Source organism: Watersipora subatra, chromosome 4 (assembly GCF_963576615.1).
Source record: "Watersipora subatra chromosome 4, tzWatSuba1.1, whole genome shotgun sequence".
NCBI lineage: Eukaryota > Metazoa > Bryozoa > Gymnolaemata > Cheilostomatida > Watersiporidae > Watersipora > Watersipora subatra.
In genome coordinates, this window is record NC_088711.1 from 55,538,890 (window position 1) to 55,550,667 (window position 11,778).

Sequence of the window (11,778 nt, forward strand, 5' to 3'; positions counted from 1 at the left end):
GGAAAATGGGAGAGAGCAAAAGAGTGCATGAAATAGTAAAGGAGATCATGGACGAGACTGCAAGAGAGTGAAAGAGCAAGGGAGCAAGAAGAGCGAGAGTGAGGGATTGAGAGGGCAAGAGAGCAAGCGCGAGAGGGTGAGAGAGAGAGCAAAAGAAAAAGAGATTAATTTTCTACACCTTTTGATGATCTGGATGAATAATTGACACATGTAAAATGAGAAGCAGAGAGTTACTCCCAGAGAAGATTTAGTAATTATATTTACCGCATGTACATGTTTGACAGCCATACTCATTTAGAGCAAAACCATTTGGGCATGGGTCAGCACAACGAAGTGCCGGGCAGGGCCTTGGTCCTGTATAAGGAAAACAGCTTACAGTTCGACTCAGGGAATTCAGTATGCATTGGAATAACCTGTGCATAGTACTAAGTATTAAATACAATTTTTCATACAATTCATCAACTATAAAGATCTGTTTGTATCGTTTCGCAAACAACTCTGAAATTCAGTCTTGTCTTCTCTGGTTGCAAGTTGGGGCGGCAAATGTTACGCGACTAGTTATGCACACCTGGGGGGTTGGGGGTTGTGTAAGCCCCCAACTGGAGTCTGGGCAGCGCCTCGAAGCTCTAAACCTTTTAACTATCAACAACCTTCAAAGTATGCATAAATTCAGTCAATTTTAAGCATCAAAATCTACATAAATATATTGTTTATGGTTCATTGAAGGCAGAACTTTTTCTTTATTCAACGAACGGTAATAAAATTACGATATAAGACTCATGACACTATAGATTTCTGAACGGGACATTGACAGAACAAGAGGTATTACTTTCTTATTGCAATAGCTTTTGTTCTGTCAATGTGTCGATAGCAGAAACCTTTTACAACTGGTTCTGCATCTAATTCAACATCTTTATATATGTGTAATATTTAATATGTGATATATGTATATGTAATATATAATGTTTAATATATAAGTTTATGAGTAATATTAGAAGACTATTTAGACGAGCCCACCCCATAGTGCTATTCAACAATGTTTAGATTTGGTTATGTTATGATAAAGAAAATGCAAGTTTGGGGGTCTTCTTCACATCCCCACTATAAGCAATAAAGTTCAGTTTCAAAGTTTTAACAAAGTCTCACAAGATCACTCATTTGGCGAGGCCACCACAGAGACAATACAGAACGCTAGTTGATAGTAAATTAGTTGTTTGAAATTTCGAGTGAATGGGCTTAGACTGCAATTTTTAGTATTTAGCTGCCGAAAATAATTAAAAGGTCGGGGCGGCTCAGACGGCCAGCAGTTCCAAAGAATACGGGCCTGCTAAAAGTGTTCTTTAATTCTCACATACAAATGCGTTTTAATACAAAACTTGTCAAAGACATATTTCTTTTGGGTTTTGGGTTTTATTTTTTTCATTTTTTGGTAAAAGGCTTAAATATTTTTCCACTCTCTGTCAGGATTTGTTTAAAATCTATTACATAGAAGTTTTGCATCTACAATGATATGCATTATGCATACTTAAAAACGAAAATTATAGCTGAGCAACTATATATGTAGTACATCTCAATAAACTGAGGTGCAAGTGTAGGAAGGAAGTATTAGCATTATTATATCCTGACTACTATAATTATTGTTGATTATTGTGAGTTACTGATAGTATTATTCTTTACAAGATATTAACTCTGCATGGAATCTTTACTATAGTAAGAGCCTTGTCTCTCTGTCCATTTCTACAGTTGAAGATTGGAAAAAAGATTGTTTTGTATGGGATTAGAACTCGTGAGTTTTAGCTTGTTGAACTGAAATTTAAACATTTTCCACAAACAATCATCATCTACCGGTACAGATTACTTGTGCAGATCGGGATTCGCTGTGCTTCATCAGAATGCCTAATGATCTCTCATAGCAAACTGAACTGCAATGATACTATTCACGTAAAAAAAGTGAAAAAGTAAAAGCTTTCTCCTCTCCTCTGCTCAGAACCACATTAAGAACTTTAGAAAAAAGATTACACCAAACAGAATTGGAAATTCATTAAAAAAAAATATTGCATCTTATATTATTTGAACTTCAAAATTTTAGTTCAAAGAGTTGACATTCCAACATCTGAACCAATCAAGCTCCTTCTGCAGGAAAGAATAATTGTGCAGGTAATGATTCTCTGCACTTTATTGGCACCTGACAATCTCACACAGCACACTAGACTGCCAGGATACTCGTGACTTTAAAAAAGAATCTGTAAGTCTGTTTTGATCTTACGAACTGTAAAAACAGCTGAGAAGGGTTACACTCAATTTCATAGTTTTACTATCAAACATGTATTCACTGTATTTGTGTATTCAGAGGTATGTGTTCTAACAATCATCTGTAAAAATTGAGCAATTACTGAATAGAAAGTTTTGACTGTAGGAAGTGTAAATACTCACTGCATCTGCAGGTCTGGCAGCCATTTTCATCCGTCTCATAGCCATTAGGGCATTGTGGAATACACGTTACAGCAGGGCAGACATTTGGCTCTACAATATAATATAGTATTTAATAATACTATTACAGGTTATTATGTCAACGCCGATTTTTAAGGCAAAACATTATATTTTACTCAACCAATCATTGGCTTGGTCAATTTTTTAGTCAGCTAATGAACCAATAATATGTTGATAAATAACATTATGTCGTTGAAGCTGATTGCAACACCCAACAGTGTTTTATGTAAACCACTCAACAACAAACCAAGCACCAGGTTTCAGGTAACCCATAAAATCAATAGACATTTTTAAAATCAATGAACATATGCAAAATCAATAGACATATGTAAAATCAACAGACATACATAAAATCTTTACGCAAAATCTAGTTGCTGTTTTAAAAGAATAATTCTCTGAATGAGATGAATTTAGGCAGCTGCAAAAGCCATGTTAGTTGTTTGCTATGAAAAGACTTACTGCACTGGCATATCTCACAGTCATTTTCATCTGTGGCAAATCCGTTCTCACAATACAGACTGCAGAATCCTGGTTGGCATACTCGGGGCTCTAAAACCACAGCAGTAGGTACACAGAAATGTCATACGCTCTTATAACTATATTATAACCATATTATAACCATTTTTATTATATAACGGTCTGTAACCATATTTGGTCATAAGTGAAACTTTATTATTTATTAGCTGGTCATCAGCCAGTCAGCAGATATTGTTAGTAACTGTTTAACCTTTGACTACCAGAAAAAGCTGCTAATCATTTTTCAGTTTTACCACAACTCCTAAAAATATAGCTTAACCAAACAATGTTTTAAGCAAATTTGAGGTGAATTTTTGTTTCAATTGTTGCAACACCTTAACATTTTTTTTTAAATATGCAGTTTTAATTTGTCATTCTTATAGCTTGTTATCAAGAAAGTTTAAAAAATGACATTCATGCAGCTGTGAAAAATATATCCAAGTATCTCAAACTTTGAGGTATCTGTAAAACTCATTATGAAGCATTCAAAATCAAGTTGTCTGCACCCACACTGTTATTGTAGACATGATGGTAAATCTTCTCTTCAAAAATGAAAATGATAAAACTTAAACAACATTCAGAAAATCTGAACTTTGTAGAAAGTTATAGTAGCTAAAGAGGCAATAAAACTGACTTATTAAGAACTTTGGTCAGTCACTCCACACAGACATGCAGCATTTCAACTATTTCTTGTTTTCATGATAAATGTTTTAGCTCAGACTGAATAAGAGGCGAGGAATACTTTCTCTATTATAAAGGCTGAAGAGCAGACAATTTCTTAATCAAATATTCTAAATTTGGTTAAAATCAAAAGTGCTCCAACCTAAAGTGAATTATTTGATTAAGTCATTGAACTGCTTTAAGAAGAAAACTAATTTTCTATATTTGATATATACCATGTGTATAGGACAACTTTTATGATATATATGATATATGATATGATATATTTGACTTTTATGATTTTTTTATTTCATCAAATTCTGTTGGAATAGTCCTCTAAAATAGAATCGAAGTTTTTTTCTAATATGGATCTATTAGCTATTGTATAACAGTTATGAGTAGATTTTTTACATAATATTTGTTCATTTATCTGGTCAATGGAAAGGCTTACTAAGATTTTATTGATGACATCAATCTGCTTTAAAGTTTGAAAGTTTCACAGACTGCTCTAGCCACAGCACAGAAGTGTTTAGATATAACATACCTTCAATACAACCACTTTCTTTTGTGATAAATAAATGTTTGAATGAGGTAGACTTTAACAATGAGAGACTTACTGCACTGGCATATTTCGCAGCCATTTTCATCCGTAGCAAATCCGTTCTCACAAAATCGTCTGCAACGAACTGGCTGGCAGGGTGGAGGCTCTAAAACCAAAGCAATATAGATGAAGATAGAGCAAAATATACATGTATCTATAGCTTTATTTAATCATAAGTACATGTTGCATAAGTTGGCACATACACTAGGGGATTTGGAGGTTCAGGTAGCCTATGAGAGAAACATGCTATTCACACCCTATGTTACAGTGTACATTGTCTGCACCCGCTTTCCAGCAAGTCAACTTTGCATGGTCCCAAAAGTTTGCTATTATAATTAATTGCCCGATAACAAATCATGACTCAATCGACCAATAATGAATTATAACTTTTTAAACCAAACTTGTATTTGCTAGCTATTAAATTTGATCATTTTATTCATTTTTATCTCAAGTATATAATAATTTATATTTAAACTGAAATTGGTTTACCAAAGAAGTAGTTTGTTGTTTTATTGGTTAATTTACGATAATTTTTATAGGACAACACTACACAAACATTACAAACTGTTATTTGGTGAGAATCAGCCATGCGCCATCCTGCACAGCGGTTTTCGTGTTAGCTTGGCTAAAATTGTCACAATGATCTTGCGTTACAAAGAGTAAGTCAGTTACCTAGCTTTTTTAGGATCAAAGAGTAGAAAAAAGTGGATTTATATTTGCTTAATCAACCTATTACTGCTTTAACGGTCTAATGAAATAGCATTCATACTATACAATACAGAAATCTATAGCTATCTATTAATTATAAGTAAGTACATATTTGTTTCGCATAGCAGTTTGCTCTGTTCCAACTATACAACCATTTTTTTTATAATTGGAAGCTTTTGAAACAGAAAAATAAAACAAAAACTTTAAATGGCAGCTATATTGTGCTTTTGATAGCCCAGTGAGACAAATCCAACAATAGAATTCATTTTACAATAGAATTAATCCTGCAATAGAGGTAATCCTACAATAGAGTTAATCCTACAATAGAGTTAATCCTACAATGGAGTTAATCCTATAATAGAGTTAATCTATAAACCATTTTACAATAAAATGTAATACTCACTACATTGGCAGGTTGCGCAGCCGTTACTATCCAGCACATTTCCATGTTCACAGTACATCTCACAGACAGGAGGGCACTCTAAAACAGGCCGAGTGTGCCTGATTGTGTCTAAACACATAGAACTACAGAACTTGAAGTGTTGCATAAGTAAAACAAGTCACAAATACATTTTGTCTTGTCATTTTAGTATATAACTTTATTATTAGTAGTATTATCGTTATTGCCCTAGCACAGATTAGGCAGGGTATGACAATGCTGTTTATCAGTAATCAACTACTAGCATAGACTGAGCTAGAACAATAATTATAAATGTCTGGTTAGCAATAAATGCTAGCTAGCAATAAGAAAAATATGGCTGCTGGTAACTAGCAACATATACATACATGTACATGTTTGTGTGACTGTATATAGCTTATATGTAACTCGATATATATATATATATATATATATTTATATATATATTTATATGTTTATATATATATATATATATCACCGGCGATAACACCGGCGCATAAAATTTGGCTTGCCCAAATACCAACAGCAATCAACTCAGGTGAGTTGCAGAAAAGTGCGCTATTAGGAACAGCTAAGATCTTGAGGCGAGTGCTCAAACCCCCAGGTCTCTGGTAGGAGACCCGAATTAGAGCAGAATTTACCACCCATACGGGGTATCCGGGGTGAGGAAACAAGTTTTTTTTAATATATATGTATTTATATATTTATATATATATTTATATATTTGTATATATATTTATATATATACATATCTACATACATACATATACATATATACGTATACATATATACGTATACATATACATATATACATATACATACATATATACACATACGTATATGTAAAATTGCGCTCAATACTCCAAAGGCTATTGGAGTTACAGTTGTTTATGTAGGTACTGTTAGATATTTAGAAATACTTGTATTTACTTATAGATGAAGATAAATAGTTATAGATCCTTATAGATACCTATAGAGTTTTATAGATGTTGATAGATGCTGATAGATGTTCATAAATAGCAGACCATATCAACTTCAGCCTGGTTTTGCCATTACCTTTGTGCATGTTGAATCGAAAGCCATAGATCATCACAGCATGTCATTAGAGACTGTTTTGAAATCCTCACCATGATGTTTAATAGCCTAACAATTTATGCCTTTTGCCCATTCAAAAGCTCATAAGGTTTCATGCCAAAATTTTCTATTGAAAGCCGGTCTTTATAAAAACGTACATGACATGCATGGCTTTCAAATAAATATTTATCAGATTAGTCTGCAGTCAAGTTGAAGTTTCAAGGAAAATTACAAAATAAATTAATCTGTCAGCCAACAATTCCATATTTGTGACTTGGGTTAACTTCTGTCTGCGGTTATCTGTTTACTTTGATGTGACCCACTGTAATTATCTGTCAAGGGCTGACAACTACTGATATTACTTTCACAAATAATCAGCTCTAATAAAGTGTCAATCTTTGAGTATGCAACTGTTACTGAGCAATACGCATATTTACATACCACGAGGTCTGCATTCACACATGTTGCAACCGTCAGGACCAACAGCCCAACCACTTCCTGCTTCACAGTTTACAGGGCAGGTGAGTGTTGGACAGCTTACAGGGCAGGGGCATAGAGCTCTTCCACAAACGCATGACAAGTCTGGGGGTACTGTAAAAAAGAGATAACTGCAGATGTAAGATGTCGTTAATTCGATTCGATTCACTAACTGTTGCTATGCGTTATGATTGTTGTATGGCAAAATTTGAATTTGGAAAAAATTTCTGTTTGAAATGAATTTACTGCCAATAAATTATATATATAAAATTATATATACAAAACAAAATATATACAAATATATATATTGTATATATATACAATGATTACAATAAAAACTGATTTGATACTGAGGCAATTAATACGAACTAAGAAAAACAATAAATATCACGAATATGTTGAATTAATAATAACAACAGTTACGTAAAAGTTGGTATAAAAAAGATTACTGTTGCAGTAAAACCTCGTCGTATTCAAATTTTGTATGGATGGTACCGGTGCCTTTCAATACTAGTACAAATGTAGAGTGGTGAAAAGCATGAGGGTGCTTTGTCTGACTGAACAGAGAGAGAATGTATAGGCAATGCCTACTAAGGATAATGCAACATAAAACAGTACTGTCCACTTGAAGTTCTTAACTTTGACAGAATGCCATTAGAAAGAACTGGAAATTGGAAGCAATGTGAAACGGTGCATTTGAAAACCAATGACTATTAGAAAAATAGGTAATGAATTTCTAAATGGTTTTTAAAAACCTTTTATAAGAAAAACAAATGTAAAAGGTAATAATAACTAATAATATAAAGTACATACATTTACTTAACTTATAACCTGGAATCGAGATAAGGATAGATCAGATAATTAGAAATGATAAGGATGGCTCAGCCTAATGGTCTAAAGGGGCCTGTTAATCATGCTTTTTATATTGAAATTAGTGGAGCGCCCGGCGTTGCACAGATATTAAAAAAAGCTTGTGAACAATGGCAGGTAATTCAGTTGCCTGCTATTTGCCATTAGCCTGGTACATTACCAAAGGCTAATTTAAGGAAGTTAGTATCTGTATTGCTTAACTTACTAATAAGAGCCGTGAGAGCAAGCTTTAGTAATGTTGGACTGTGACATAATGTAAAGTCGCTATGTTTATTTAAACCTAGAAAACCACCCATACCGCCCAATGAATCTAATGCATCCTGCTGAGCTCAATTAGTTAGCTTATCACCTGGTGAAAGGGAAGTACAGAGATCAAATCTTCTGCGAGGTAGATTTTTTATTGCTAGATAATGATCACTTTAGCCGGACAGACAGAATCACAGATGACACACAAACTTGGAGAAATATAAATATAGGTGTGTTTTGGTAGTATAAGCTGGAGTTATCTTGTCTTGTTACTTTTAGGTTCTCAATGGAGTTGCTATAATAGTATCAAGTATCAAGTCATCGCCTTTAAAAAAATTTCTTTTTGTCTTTCACAATATCCTTATAGTCTGTAATAATCTTCTCTATTCCACATAAAGGCAGACCTTTTTAAGTTGCAACAAAGTGACTTATGACACAGGCTGCAGAACAAAAAAAATTATTCATTATCAAAAAACGGGATGATTGTAACCTTATAAAGATTGTATTATAGCTGCTACTGCTCAGTGATATATAAAATCTCCCACATGTTTGAGTTACTAAAAGCAATTATTGAGGATCACTCAGGATACAGACACACAAACAAAATTGAGAGCAGGTGTTGATACAGGTTTTTAATATTTCTGTAGCAGCTGATGCAAAAAAACTAAAAAAGTAATCTCCACTTATTATGGCCATACTATATATTATTATATATATAATATTATTATATATACATATATTATAATATTACTTATATATACATTATACATTATTATTATCTTACTTAGCCATTTCATAGCATTTACATCATAGACTCATGCATTCTAATGACAATCCTAAATAAAATGTATTTACTCATTTATATAACAACGTGAGTTTATAAGAGTTGAAGATATTCATGAATAGCAACTATGCTGAGAAGGAAACGACACGTCAATGCGTTTTCTTGTGGTACCGAGTATAAACAATAATTAATTATTCCTATTAATAAGGGCTTCTCAATCTTGCTCGGCTCATGTTATGCAACAGACATGTTTACTGAATAGCTAAATATAGACAGTTTGGAGACACAAGCTATGATTATCTATAACTTTTAATAATTACAAGCGATTACATGGTAATTATGTTAGATTTGCCATCTAGTATTATATAACACTGCAGAGTCCAAAACAACAATAACATATGTCAACATTGTAACACTTTCATTTCAAATTTAATAAAAGTTTGTGAGCTCCGTACAAACTCTGGTCGGTCAAGACACTTTCCTTTGACAGAATGCTCAAGACTTGGTCACAGCGTTGAAAAGCAATGTGATATTATTGACCTTGACATTGCTCATTGAAAACAAAACCATTCACGTTTTAGTAAGCTCTTTGGACAAGAAAGTTTTTAACATCTGAATAAATCAAAAGCAAGTATCATCTTTAATTAAACTTTAGTTATTTTTTTGATTTTTTTGATTAAACTGAAAATAAAAATATTCAGCTTGCTTCAAATGGATTTGATTTTTTTCTATAACAAATCTTTTTAATATTAAATTTACTAAGTGCTCAAGTCTCACTCCATCCATAATAAAAGTCTGTGTTTTTAATTTATAGCAAAACTAAATATGTGATGTCTGTTTCACGCTAAACCATTTGAGCCCCAATCTTTATAGCAAATTAGTTGCAGCTTAAGTTTGCGCATTTTGCACCTGTTCATATTAGGTTTTAATAAGTAATCGGCCTAATTTTAGCTAATAAAACTTACGACAAATTGACAATAGCAGCAAAGAAATCACTCAATATAAACAGTAAACCATAACAAAAACGGAATAAAAACATTCAATCGCAACAAATATTTTGGTACAAACAGACAATCATAACACAAACACAATAAAAGCAATCAATCAAACCAAATTACTAATTTTTGATATCTTTCCTCCAAACAGACAAACAGAACTTTGAATAATGAGCCGTTAACAGTAAGGAAAAATGTCATGTGAGGATGTGATGAACAACTAGTCTGTGTTGATAGCCAATACTGAAGGTTGATTGAACAAAGAGAGTTCAGATGTCTAGTGGGTACCATGAGCATAGTGTTACACATGGTTTAATGCTACATGAGAGAACAACTGCAAATTTTCTGGTAAATAGGCAGAATTCAATATTGTAATTAGTTATAGTACTTGTAGGGCTTGTTAACATTTTAATGTAATATTTCACTGCTATTATTGTAAGCTGGCAACCTGATAGTCCAGGGCAGTGTGAGAGATTGTAATTGTGCCATTAAAGCATAGAGAATAAATATTTGCCTGTAATTGGTAATTTGTAAGACTATAAGATGGTTGATTGGCACAGGTGTTAGCGGGTCAAGTGAGTGAGCTGTATTAGGAGTTCAAGTCCCATAGAAAGCCATTTTTTATTCCAACCCTTGCATTGGACGCATAGAAATAAGTATTATTATAGTAAAGAATATATACATACATAGAATCACTGGCAAACTCCAGGTCTATTGCTGCATGATTTGAGAGCTTATCAGGTGTGGCCATAAAGCTTCAGGTAAACCTATTTGCATGGCTAAAAAGGGATTGAGGGGTGCAGGCTACTATGCTGAGGGTCATGAGTTCGAGCCCTGTTGAAAGCAACATTTTATCTCAACTATGGCTTGAGACAGACAAGCATAACTAATACAGTAAAAATTTCAAACATAGAGTCACTGGATAACTTAAAAAAGCTGTTCATATAACTAAACAAAAAGCCCTTAGCAGTAACATAAGAGTGGCAATTGGACAACAATTTCATGCTGACATATCTACTGCCGGTAATGCAGTATTTTGAAATTATAAATACATATGAACCAATTAGTCCAAAGTTTACTAAAATACTCACCGAATCCATTTTCACAGGGACAGCCTCGCAAAGGACAACCTCTACTGTCAGTCTGAGGTCCCAGTGGAACGCAAATCTTGGCAGAGCAGTCAGCCTCGAACTCACAGGTAACTGGAGTAGTAGCTAAAAAAAGTACATACTACTTGTGTAGCTACCCTAAAGTGTATGCTGAACACACAGGTGTAAGTATGAAAATGTTGCAAGTACTTCTGAAAGAAACATAATAGAAAAACACGATAAGTACAACATCAGCTAATATCTAATTTTATAGAAAGGGTTCAGTAGAAAAATATAAGATAAATGTAACATTATTTTTAAACTCTGAAAATTAGAAACCTTCTAATTTAAATATCAAACACTTTTTCATTGGTTGTAACAACAACCATTTTTTTATAATATAAGACAATTGAAGATTATATTGCTTCTATTTTTAAATTGGTAAGAAAATTAAACTTTATCAGCTTGTAAATGCATTATAATTATATAATGGAATAATATTATAATTATATATATAGCATTATATTGTAAGTATTTCAAGTTTACTTATTGTTTAACAAGTTTAAAATTTTAAATATAATATTGTAATTTTTTAGTTTAAGTGGCTGCTGCTCTAACAATGTTAATACAGACTGCAACTGATCCCTGAATGGCTTTTATGAACCTCCCTCAGTAGACATCATAAAAACTAGCGTATATATAAAAAAACGGTTTGTAAATATTAATTTTACTATAACTGTAAATTCGTGACAAATTTTTAAGGAAACAATCTGTAAAATATATCTACACTTACTTGCAGCAGTGCAACTGATAACAACAGCGAGTGACAGAAGTAGTGCGGGACCTCTCAT

At 33.0% G+C, this 11,778-nt stretch overlaps 1 protein-coding gene across 1 annotated transcript; it reads right to left on the minus strand.

Moving 5' to 3' along the window:
• Positions 1–294: 294 nt before the first annotated feature.
• Positions 295–11,778, minus strand: LOC137394368 (antistasin-like). The gene is made up of 9 exons (XM_068081079.1): positions 11,721–11,778; positions 10,931–11,053; positions 6,909–7,058; positions 5,379–5,486; positions 4,284–4,373; positions 2,950–3,039; positions 2,434–2,523; positions 569–639; positions 295–354 (listed from the first exon to the last, which is right to left on the minus strand). Exons 1-9 carry the CDS (start codon positions 11,776–11,778, stop codon positions 295–297), a joined length of 840 nt encoding a protein of 279 aa, XP_067937180.1.